The 12,233-nt window shown below is 41.3% G+C and overlaps 1 protein-coding gene and 1 pseudogene across 50 annotated transcripts in view; one reads left to right on the top strand and one right to left on the bottom strand.

Annotated features, from left to right (window-relative positions):
- FANCD2 (FA complementation group D2) overlaps positions 1-12,233 on the bottom strand; it is a 77,700-nt gene that overhangs the window by 40,978 nt on the left and 24,489 nt on the right. For 45 of the 50 annotated variants that reach the window (XR_012431462.1, XR_012431460.1, XR_012431463.1 and 42 more), the window contains 4 exons: positions 10,670-10,813; positions 9,369-9,503; positions 7,610-7,741; positions 4,505-4,615 (listed from right to left, as the gene is read on the bottom strand). Coding sequence is in view for 46 of the 50 variants with exons in the window: in XM_045385761.3 (XP_045241696.2) it covers positions 4,505-4,615; positions 7,610-7,741; positions 9,369-9,503; positions 10,670-10,813 (522 nt within the window). In the remaining 4 variants the exon portion in view is untranslated. The remainder of the gene's footprint in view (positions 1-4,504; positions 4,616-7,609; positions 7,742-9,368; positions 9,504-10,669; positions 10,814-12,233) is intronic. The other 5 variants (XR_012431461.1, XM_074032928.1, XM_065538965.2 and 2 more) reach the window with 1 other exon arrangement.
- LOC107128587 (cytochrome c-like) lies at positions 415-955 on the top strand (annotated as a pseudogene).

Here is a 12,233-nt window from a genome sequence, read left to right as displayed (position 1 = left end):
TAGACCAATGAAACAGAACACAGAGTTCAAAGATAAGCCTTCATATATGTGACAAATTGATTTTTGACAAGGGTTCCAAAATCATTTCAATGGTGAAAGGACCATCTTTTCAACAAATGGCACTGGAAAAACTGGATATCCATCTGCAAAAGAATGAAGTTAAATCCTTAAAATATTAAAATATGCTATATACAAAAATCAACACAAAGTGGATCAAAGACCTGAATTTAAGAGCTAAAACTTTCTCTTAGAAGAAAATAAAAGAAAACCTTCATGACCTTGGATTCTGCAATGGTATCTTAAGCATGACAACCAAAAGGACAAGCAACACAGGAAAAAAAATTGATAGAGTGTGGGTCGCATAGCTTTGGAGTGGCAACCTTTGGGGCGTCAGTGACGAAAAAGAGATTAAACATGGGTGATGTTGAGAAAAGTAAGAAGATTTTTGTTAAGAAGTGTGCCCAGTGCCACACGGTAGAAAAGGGAGGCAAGCACAAGACTGGGCCTAATCTCCATGGTCTCTTCGCGCGGAAGACAGGTCAGGCCATTGGATTCTCTTACACAGACGCCAAGAAGAACAAAGGCATCACCTGGGGAGAGGATAAACTGATGGAGTATTTGGAGAATCCCAAAAAGAAAAATGATCTTTGCCGGAATTAAGAAGGCAGAAGGGGCAGACTTGATAACTTATCTCAAAAAAGCTACTAATGAGTAATAATTGGCCACTGCCTTATTTATTACAAAACAAATGTCTCATGACTTTTTTATGTGTACCATACTTTAATAGATCTCATATACCAGAATTCAGATCATGAATGACTGACAGAATATTTTGTTGGGTGGTCCTCATTTAAAACTAAAATTGGCTTGTGGTTAAATGAATATTTTCAGTTTTTTGAATTTTAATAGTAATTCCAATTCAGTAAATGGTATCACTGTTTACCCCTTCTAAAAATATGATTAGACTTCGTTAGTAATGTTCAACTTTTCACAAAGATGGCGAGTGCCATCTTCAAACTTAACGGAGGTCGGGCGCAGTAGCTCACGCCTGTAATCACAGTACTTTGAGAGGCTGAGACAGGCAGATCATGAGGTCAAGAGACTGAGATCATCCTGGCCAACATGGTGAAACCCCATCTCTACTAAAAATACAAAAATTAACTGGGTAGTTAATTAACTGGGTTGTTAATGTGCCCGTAGTCCCAGCTACAGGGGAGGCGGAGGCAGGAGAATTGCTTGAACCTGGGAGGCGGAGGTTGGAGTGAGCCGAGATCGCGCCACTGCACTCCAGCCTAGCGATACAGTGAGACTCCATCTCAAAAAAAAAAAAAAAAAAAAAAAGAAAAAGAAAAAAAATAGATAAATTTGACTTTATTGAAACTAAAAACTTTTGGGCATCAAAGGACACTATCAAGGGAGTAAAAACCCATAGAATGGGAGAAAATATTTGCAAATCATATATCTGATAAGGGATCAATATCCAGAATATATAAATAACTCCTATACCTCAATGGCGACAAAAACCTAATATAAAAATGGGCAAAGGGCTGAGCACGGTGGCTCGTGCCTGTGATGCCAGCACTTTGGGAGGCAGAGGTGGGTGGATCTCCTGAGCTCAAGAGTTCCAGACCAGTCTGGGTAACATGACGAAACCTCATGTCTACCAAAATTACAAAAAATTAGCTGGGCATGGTAGTGTGCGCACCTGTGGTCCCACACTGACATGGGAGGCTGACATGGGAGGATCACTTGAGCCTAGGAGGTGAAGGTTGCAGTGAGCCAAGATCACACCACTGCACTCCAAAGTGTGTGACAGAGTGAGACCCTATCTCTAAAACAAAACAAACAAAAATGGGTAAAGGACTTGAATAGACATTTCTACAAAAATATAGAAATGGCCAAGAAGTACGTGAAAAGATGCTTAACATCATTAGTCATTAGGAAATGCAAATCAAACCACAATGAGATACCACTTTGTACTCATCAGGATGATTATAATTAAAAAATAGGGCCTGGCGTGGTGGCAGGTACCTGTAGTCCCAGGTACTCAGGAGGCTGAGTTGGGAAGACTGCTTAAGCACAGGATTTTCAGGTTGCAGTGAAGTATGATCACGCCACTGCACTGCAGCTTGGGTGACAGAGCAAGACCCTATCTAAAAAAAATAATAATTTTTTAAATTAATTAATTAATAAAAATCAAAAGAAATTTTTAAGAAAGGAAAATAAATGTTGGCCAGGATATGGAGAAATTGGAACCTACATACGTTGTTGGTGGGAATGTAAAATTGTGCAGCTGCTATGGAAAGCAGTTTGGTGGTTCCTCAAAATGGTAAACATATGGTCATCATATGCTCAAGCAATTCCACTCTTAGAAATATACCCTAAAGAACTGAAGATAGGGACTCAAACAAATATTTGTAAACCAATGGTCACAGCAACATTATTCAAATGGCCAAAAGGTGGAAACAACCCAATAGTCCATCAATGGATGAATGGATAAACAAAATGTGTTATAAACAAAGAATGGGGGCTGGGCGCAGTGGCTCACGCCTGCAGTCCTAGCACTTTGGGAGGCCGAGGCAGGTGGATCTCCTGAGGTGAGGAGTTCGAGAGCAGCCTGGCCAATATGGCAAAATCCCATCTCTACTAAAAATATAAAACTTAGCCAGGCATGGTGGTGCACGCCTATAACCCCAGCTACTTGGGAGGCTAAGGCAAGAGAATTGCTTGAACCCAGGAGGCAGAGGTTATGGTAAGCCGAGATTGTGCCATTGCACTCAAGCCTGGGTGACAGAGTGAGACTCCGTCTCTACAAAACAAAACAAAACAATAACGAAAACAAAGAATGGAATTATTACAGCTGTAATGGGAATATAGTTCTGATGCATGCTACAACATACATGAACCTTGAAAATATTATGCTAAGTGAAATAAGTGAGACACAAAAGGATACATATCGTATGATTCCATTTATATGAGGCATCTAGAATGAACGAATCCATAGACAGAATGTGATTAGTGATTATTAAGGGTGGGGAGAGGAAGATGGTGAATTATTGCCTAATGGGTACAAAGTTTGCTTGGGACGATCAGAAAGTTCTAGAAATGGATAGTGGTAATGGTTGTATAACACTGTGAATATACTTAATGCTACTAAATTGTACCCTTAAAAACAGCTTAAATATTCTATTTTACGTTATGTATATTTTATCAAAATTCAAAAATAAAATACAATGATGAAGTAGCTTTATATTGCTGATTTGAAGGAATCTCCAAAATAAACTGCTAAATGCAAAAGGTAAGATGTAGAACAAGAAGGGAAAGGAAACTACAGGTAAATACAAATTTGTAAATTCTGAGAACGTCTCAGAAGGTTATAAAGTGGAAGACAGACCAGGTGCCTAGAGGAGAGAAGAAGTGAGAGTTATTTTTCACTGGATACCCTTCTATATGTTTTGAATTTTGTATGACACATGTATATTACCTAGTCCAAAAAAAATTTTTTTTAATTAAAAAAATGTGCTGACTGGGGATCCAAGAAAGGGGGAAAAAAAGATAAAAAATATGCTGGTTGTTCAAAGCCACAGTCCAGTATGAATTATTGCCATAAGGTAGCACTAAAGATACAAACGAGTTACAAGTTATGATTCCAATCTAATCTCTTCCTTTTGTTTTATTTATTTATTTAGAGATAGAGTCTCATTCTCTCGCCCAGGCTGGAGTGCAGTGGCACAATCATGGCTCACTGTAGCCTCAACTCCCTGGGCTCAATGGATCCTCCCACCTCAGCCTCCTGAGTAGCTAGGATTACAGGTGTATGCCACCACACCTGGCTAATTTTTGTATGTTTTTGTAGAGATAGGGTTTCACCATGGTGCCCAGGCTGGTCTCAGACATGTGATTCGCCTGCCTTGGCCTCTCAAAGTGCTGGGATTACAGCCTGCCTTTTTCAGTGAATGGTGTCCACAAACGAAAGCAAGCCCACGTGAAGTTCACATTAGATGGAGATGTTTCTTAGGAAACAAGGCAATTCTGTGTCCCCACTGCACTCAGAACCTGAACAGTTTCATGGTTATCTGATCACAGACCCATCTCTTCCCTAATAAACAAAGCTTTTCGAGGGCAGAGGATCTAATATATCAGTGCCTGGCACAGGATAGGCACTTAATGTTTGTGGTAAGAATTTAAAAATGCTGGTACTATGGCTATTTCCACTACTATACACTAGCAAATCTATCATTTGCTTGTTTGGTTTTTTTTCCTAGCAAATTTCAAGTAAAGAGGTTTAAAATTAATACAAAATAGGAAAAATACAAAAATTAGCCGAGTATGGTGGCATGTGCCTGTAGTCCTAGCTACTTGGGAGGCTGAGGCAGGATAATTGCTTGAACCCAGGAGGCAGAGGTTGCACTGAGCCGAGATCATGCCAACTGCACTCCAGTCTAGGAGACAGAGCTAGACTCCGTTTCAAAAAAAAAAAATCTTTCCCAACATTGCCTCTTACCTGGATGTGGCTGCTGGCTTCATTCTGTTTACTAAATGCCAGTGTGCTGAGAACACAGAAGAGTTTTCGTATTTGCTGAGGGGATATGTTATCCAGATAATCTAAAATGCCCTGTGGAAAAAATGATGCCAACAATGAGGCTAGCAGCTAACATTTTTCTCTTAAAAATCAAAACATTAAAATCCCTGTAAAAGAGGCACACATAGACAGCCAGGTATCTAAAACTTTTTAGCTCCCTTAAAAGCTCAAGTTCTAAAAGCTATGCTCAGAGCCCAAAGGTTTGATAGACTGGAAATAAACTGAGAAAACTCTTCCAGCTTTCTAAGTCTCTTATTATCAGAGACTAGGAACTAACTATCAGGAAAGATAAGGTTATCCTCTTCACTCTAAACCACCATCCTGGGCTTTAGTCGTCTACTGCTTAGTCATTCTAATGCACCTCCCAGTTCTCGGTATTCTTTACCTCCACCTTTCCCCTTTTTTCAGTGAAAACAATATTCTACCAAAAGTTATGTCTTTACCCTATTCCTTGCCATATCATCCCTTCCCAGCTTCTACTCCATGAATTATTTCTCCTTTCTCTACAGATCTGGAAGGAGTCACAAGGAAACTACTTACTTTGCGACCGTGGGAAATGTCTCAGCTTTTCTCATCTGTAACATGGCGATAATAATAGCTATACTACCTTTCATGGTTTGTCTGAGGATAAAGTAATAAAACAGCTTTGAAAACTTTTAATTAATTTCTGAAAAATCTCCATTTCTTCCTCTCTATTGAATGCTTTCTCTCAGCCTACAAGCAATCTCAAGCCTCCTCATCTAAAAAAATCTCCCTTGCGGCCAGGTGCAGTGGCTCACGCTTGTAATCCCAGCACTTTGGGAGGCCGAGACAGGCAGATCACGAAGTCAGGAGATCGAGACCATCCTGGCTAACACGGTCAAACCCTGTCTCTACAAAAAATACCAAAAATTAGCCAGGCGTGGTGGCGGGCACCTGTAGTCCCAGCTACTCAGGAGGCTGAGGCAGGAGAACGGTGTGAACCCGGGAGGCGGAGCTTGCAGTGAGCCAAGATCGCGCCACTGCACTCCAGCCTAGGGGACAGAGCAAGACTCCGTCTCAAAAAAAAAAAAAAAATCTCCCTTGCAATTAGCTTCTTTCTCAAGCTACTTTTCTTATTCTGTCCTCCTTGATGCTTCTCAACATTGACTCTATTCCCCAAGTCTTCAAGTTACTGCTCTCTGGCTTCCAACCTTATAATTCAATTAACACTGTTCTCTCAGAGGTTGCCAGAGGTATCATAATTGCCAAAGACAATAGCCTCTGCTCCATCTTCAACCTCTACAGTATCCAACACTGAGATAAATCCCTCGCTCTTTTTTTGTTTGTTTGTTTTGACAGAGTTTCGCTCTTCTCGCCTAAGCTGGAGTGTGATGGCATGATCTCAGCTCACTGCAGCCTCCACCTCCTGGGTTCAAATGATTCTCCTGCCTCAGCCTCCCGAGTAGCTGGAATTACAGGCATGCACCACCACGCCCGACTAATTTTTGTATTTTTAGTAGAGGAGGGGGTTTCTCCGTGTTGGTCAGGCTGGTCTCGAACTCCCAACCTCAGGTGATCCGTCCGCCTCAGCCTCCCAAAGTGCTGGGATTACAGGCGTGAGCCACCGTGCCCAGCTGTCCTCTTCTAAGCTTCTATGGTCTTCTGCCTCAAAATTACCTCAGTTGAGCTCACATTTATATGGTTTTGAATACCCAAACTAAATCTTCCACCAAAGGGTGCCCCACAGGGTTCCAAACCAGAATTTCCAACTATCCACTAACCATCTACATGTGGCTATCCCATAGTGAACTCATCATACTTCCTACAGAAGACACACTCCCCTCCTGGTCTCCGGAAATAGCACAACCATCCACCTGGTTTCCTAACACGAAAAACTAGGACCTAGTTTTCCTGTTTCTCATTGCCACATATTCTCTCTCTTCTTCTTTTTTTTTGAGACAGAGTCTTGCTCTGTCGCCCAGGCTGGAGTGCAGTGGCACGATCTCGGCTCACTGCAAGCTCCGTCTCCCAGGTTCAAGTCATTCTCCTGCCTCAGCCTCCAGAGTAGCTGGGACTACAGGTGCCCATCACCACGCCCAGCTAATTTTTGTGTTTTTAGTAGAGACGGGGTTTCACCGTGTTAGCCAGGATGGTCTCAATCTCCTGACCTCGTGAACCGCCCATCTTGGCCTCCCAAAGTGCTGGGATTACAGGCATGAGCCACCACACCTGCAACATATTCTTAACAGTCACCAAGTCATGTTAATTCTAACACCAAACTGTCTTTTAAGCCATCATTTCTTCTACATTCCCGTGAGTAAAATCTGGCCCTTACTCTCACTCCCTTAGACCCTTTCAGCAGTCTCTAATCCACCCACCATATAGCCTACTGAGTTATCTCTGAATGCTGAGCAGATTAAGTCAACTCTGTGTAAAAACTGGTAATAGCTCCCTATTGTCTAGAAAATAAAGTTGAAACTCTTTAGCATGTTATTTGAGACTCTTTGCAAATGGGCCTGTCCTATGTCTTGCCAGCCTCGCCTCCCATCACTCTTCTCCATATATATCCTATTCTCCAGTCATGCTTGTTTGCTTCTCATTCCTCAGTCATACCACTGACTTGGGCACCAGTTTGTTTCTGCTCAAACTCTTCTCTGCCTAGAACACACTTCCCATACTTTCTCTTGTCAGTCATTCCCATCCTTCAGCAATCACTCAAATTGTCTCTTTGAAGAATTCTCCAGCTTCCCAGGCTAAATTTAATTATTCTTGCTCTGTTTTAGCTATAGAACTTTACCAGAGAATTCACCATGTTGTATTTATAGTGACTTGCTTAGGTGTCTTAGCCTTTAACATCAAAGGCAAGGACTTACTTTACACCCACAGCACCCAGAATAAAGCTTAGCCTGTAGGTTAGGCATAAAGAAGTGTTTGCTGAATGAATCAACACATAGATAAAATAGTCACTTTTTATTTATATTACTTGCCCATCATCTCACCTCCTTCCCACCTCCTCCCACCAATTACAGTATTCAATATCTAAAGTAAAAGAAGCCAATAAGATACCTTTACAAAGACAGCATTCATCATCATAGCAGACGGGTTTAACACTACCAACTCTAGGAGGACATCTAACGCAGTATCAACTTCAGCTTCATTCCCACTGCAGATATGGGTCACTAAGGCACCAACCACCTCCTGTACAGAGGAGAGTCAACAGGACAATGTAAAACAAAATATGGAATGGCCATTCTAAAGGGATTCACCCCCAAGGCCTCTCCAATCTCTACTTCATTAAAATCACAATCAACCCAATCCCATCATCTATTATCTAGTTTTCATTAATGTTGGCTTCAGGAGATTTAGGAATATGCCAGTGTAACTTTAGCATCCCGTCTTGACCTATTTCCCGTATTTTATCGGTGAGCACTACCTAAGCCCTCCTGATTTTGCTCCTTGGCATAGTTTTCCTCTTTCTTGTTCCCACATGGGTTAAATTTTACCCTTTGCAAGTTGAGGTTGTACAAGATCAGTTGAAATTTCTCAAAATGATGGCACTCAAGGAACTAAAAGCGGCCGGGCGCAGTGGCTCAAGCCTGTAATCCCAGCACTTTGGGAGGCCGAGACGGGTGGATCACGAGGTCAGGAGATCAAGACCATCCTGGCTAACACAGTGAAACCCCGTCTCTACTAAAAAATACAAAAAACTAGCCAGGCGAAGTGGCGGGTGCCTGTAGTCCCAGCTACTTGGAAGGCTGAGGCAGGAGAATGGCGTGAACCCGGGAGGCGGAGCTTGCAGTGAGCTGAGATCCGGCCACTGCACTCCAGCCTGGGTGACAAGAGTGAGACTCCGTCTCAAAAAAAAAAAAAAAGGAACTAAAAGCTTTAAAGGTTTTCTTTATATAGTACAGGCTAGACTTGCATGTTTCCAAGCAAACATGGATCATGATAGGGTCTCTAAGACATTAAGAGGGTTCAAAAATGTCTTAGATGCCATTCTCCCTTTATACTGTCACTGTGTAATAGTCATAACAGAATTATATTCTCAACTGTAGCAGCTACCTCATGTTAGCTGCAACTACTGCTCTACTTTAAATGTTTAAAATCTTCTTACAAATCTTCATTTTAAAATTTCCATTCAAATGTGTTTTAACATTGTCAATAATAGGAAGAATATATGTAAAAACACAAAATAAGACACTGTTCTTTACTTGCTTTCATAAACATTTTCCACAAATACAGTCCCTCCTCTCTGGATATATGCTGTTAAAATGTGTCTTGGCTGGGCCCGATGGCTCATGCCAGTAATCCCAGCACTTTGAGAGGCCGAGGCAGGCAGATCACCTGAGGTCAGGAGTTCGAGACCAGCCTGGCCAACATGGTGAAACCCTGTCTCTACCAAAAATACAAAAAATTAGCCAGCTGTGGTGGTGTGTGCCTTTAATCACAGCTATTCAGGAGGCTGAGACAGGAGAATCGCTTGAACCTGGGAGGCGAAAGTTGCAGTGAGCCGAGATCACACCACTGCACTCCAGCCTGGACATGAAGAGCAAAACTCCGTCTTAAAACAAAACAAAACAAGTGTCTCATGTTTTGAAATAGATCTGGATCTTAATTTCAGACAGAATTTTAGAGCTCAGAACACAGAGTTAGATCCACCAGTCAAGTCTCTTCATTTCATCAAGGCTGGGACTAGAATTGAGCTTTCCTCAGTCCCAGTTCAGAGTTCCTTCCCCTTCAGTAAGTTCCAATCAACAAAAAATAAACATCAGATTATTTTTCCTTCCCCTGTTCCCTCCTTGCCAAAATAAATGCTTCAACATACCTGCTGGCAATACGTGTCAAAAAACTTAAATGCATATTTGTATAGGAGACTGCCAAATGAAATTATACTCTGGTCTAGAGAGTGAAGCAAACTCTGAGCCAGCGACAGAATGGATGAACACATATCCTTAAGAACCTTGAGTGGGGAAGAGTAGAAAGAGAAAAAGAGCTATAAGAAGCAGTTAGTACACAAGCTAAGAGTTGCTTATCCTTTTGGAATGTCAGACTTCTCCTCTCTAACTCTCATTTTAACTTGAGAAATCTTAATCTTTGCTTTACACAAAAATAATCCTTCACCATTCCGAGATTACTCTCAGCATCAATGGGATTCCACGTTTGGATAAGAATTGACCTTTAAGCTCAAAGAAGTTAAATTATAAGCCTAATAGTACGTTCCTATCTGCTCAATTTGGGATTGGAGGCCAGCTCTTCTAAATTCCAGTTTCCCCATGCAATCACCTTGCTTATAACCTTGCTTATAATTTGAAGTTGGTCTATAAGGTTCAATGCTAACTAAACTGATCTTTTTTAAAAGAAGATCAAGAAGAGAAGTGATCATACCCTACCAATAATGCAATATACATAGACATTAATAGACCCAGACTAACCAGTTAATAAACATAGCTTCTTTATTGATACCGTAAGTTTTAAAAATCTTATACTCAGCTGGGTATAATGCTTTATTGGGGAAAATACAATGAAAAATTACATATAGTTTCTGTGTCTAGAAAATTATAGCCCAAAACATATACAACTGGCAGAAATAAACACAGAAAGAACTGCAAGATAAAATAATACAACTGCTAAATCTATATCTAAATGTAAAATTTAAGACCCAATGAGGTATTCTCATTAGCTCCTAACCCAAACCCCAAACGACTGGCCCATCCAGTTTTCTAAGTTCTATACTGTTAATACCCTGAATGTTCAGCTGGCAAAACACTATTCCCAGCTTATAAAATTCCACTTTGAATAATTTACATTTCCAGAGGAATTATCACCTAAATTCCAGTTTTGAATGGCCAAAGAGTGATAGTTCAAATAGGTTCATATTTACGTTTCTACTAGTTTCTACAGGCTGGTCCTTTACCCCTCAAGGTTTTTGTAAGCTACTTAAATAGGATACGGACGGTCAGTTTGTCAAAGTTGCAAACTGCATTGAGATAGACAATTAAAATAATTAATGCAAAAATAAAATTCAAAAATCTCAATGGGTTTGAACAATGGACTGAAATAAGATAAAATTTTACATGGGAGCTATAAAGCTTTCCATTTTAAAGATCAATAGTCTCTGACACTTACTAAGTAATGAACAGAGAATGTACTCTGGAGCAGCTGTTCTTGAATGCAGCCTGATCGAATCTTATTTCTTAGCACCCTTTCAATGTACTTCTTTGTCTGAGTATTGGTGCTATAGATGATGAAAAGCATCACCAGGTCAAACACCTATTGTCAATAAATATGCAATAACAGAAAAACAGTTAACAAATCAGTACATTCGCTACAATTAAACAGCAGCTTTTCCCTGTTAAAACACAGAATGGATAATGCTCATTTGTTCCACACACTCCCCTGGGAGTATCTACACTTTTCACAAAACCCAGAAATATTTTTCAGAGAAATAAAGTGCCACAACTATTAACCACTAGTACCTCTCAAGAATACAGAGCAGCCGGGCACAGTGGCTCACGCCTGTAATCCCAGCTCTCAGGGAGGCAGAGGCGGGAGGATAGCTTGAGCCCAGGAGTTGGAGACCTGCCTGGGTAATATAGCAAGACCCCGTTCTCCACAAAAAGGAAACAACAACAAAAAAATACAAGAATACAGAGCAGGCCGGGCATGGTGGCTTATGCCTATAATCCCAGCACTTTGGGAGGCCAAGGCGGGCGGATCACAAGGTCAGGAGATCGAGACCATCCTGGCTAATACGGTGAAACCCCGTCTCTACTAAAAACACAAAAAATTAGCCGGGTGTGGCGGCGTGCGCCTGTAGTCCCAGCTGCTGGGGAGGCTGAGGCAGGAGAATGGCGTGAACCCGGGAGGCGGAGCTTGCAGTGAGCCAAGATGGCGCCACTGCACTCCAGCCTGGGTGACAGAGTGAGACTCCGTCTCAAAAAAAAAAAAAAAACAAAAACAAAAACAAAGAATACAGAGCAATATACATGAAAGTGATATTATTACAGATGTAACTCTGAACATTTTGACATTTATTAAAAGAAAGATTCAATCACTTGCCAACTCCAGTGTGTATTTGTTGCCAACTACAGTATGTATTTTCACTATTATTAGGAAAATTACTAGGCCAGGCGAGGTGGCTCACGCCCGTAATCCCAGCAATTTGGGAGGCCGAGACAGGTGGATCATGAGGTCAGGAGTTCAAGACCAGCCTGGCCAAGATGCTGAAACTCCGTCTCCACTAAAAATACAAAACTTAGCCGGGCAAGGTGGCATGCACCTGTAATCCCAGCTAGTTGGGAAGCTGAGGCAGGAGAATTGCTTGAACCCGGGTACCAGAGGTTGCAGTGAGCCAAGATCGAGCCACTGCACTGGAGCCTGGGTAACAGAGCAAGACTTTGTCTCAAAAAAAAAAAAAGAAAATTACTTTGTAAAAGTTGGAAAGACTATAAATGCCCATCAATACGGGAAAGGTTCAATAAATTATGATAGAGTTATTTTAATTTTTGGAATATTACACAGTCATCAAAAAGAATAAGCCATGCAGGGTGTGGTGGCTCATGCCTGTAATCCCAGCACTTTGGGAAGCTGAGGTGGGCAGATTACCTGAGGTCAGGAGTTTGAGACTAGCCTGGCCAACATGGTGAAGCCCCATCTCTACCAAAAATACTCACAAAAAAATTCGTCAGTC

Source organism: Macaca fascicularis, chromosome 2 (genome assembly GCF_037993035.2).
Source record: "Macaca fascicularis isolate 582-1 chromosome 2, T2T-MFA8v1.1".
NCBI classification, from domain to species: domain Eukaryota; kingdom Metazoa; phylum Chordata; class Mammalia; order Primates; family Cercopithecidae; genus Macaca; species Macaca fascicularis.
The sequence above is the reverse complement of the archived record's forward strand: the minus strand, read 5'-3'. Positions and strand labels throughout refer to the sequence as shown.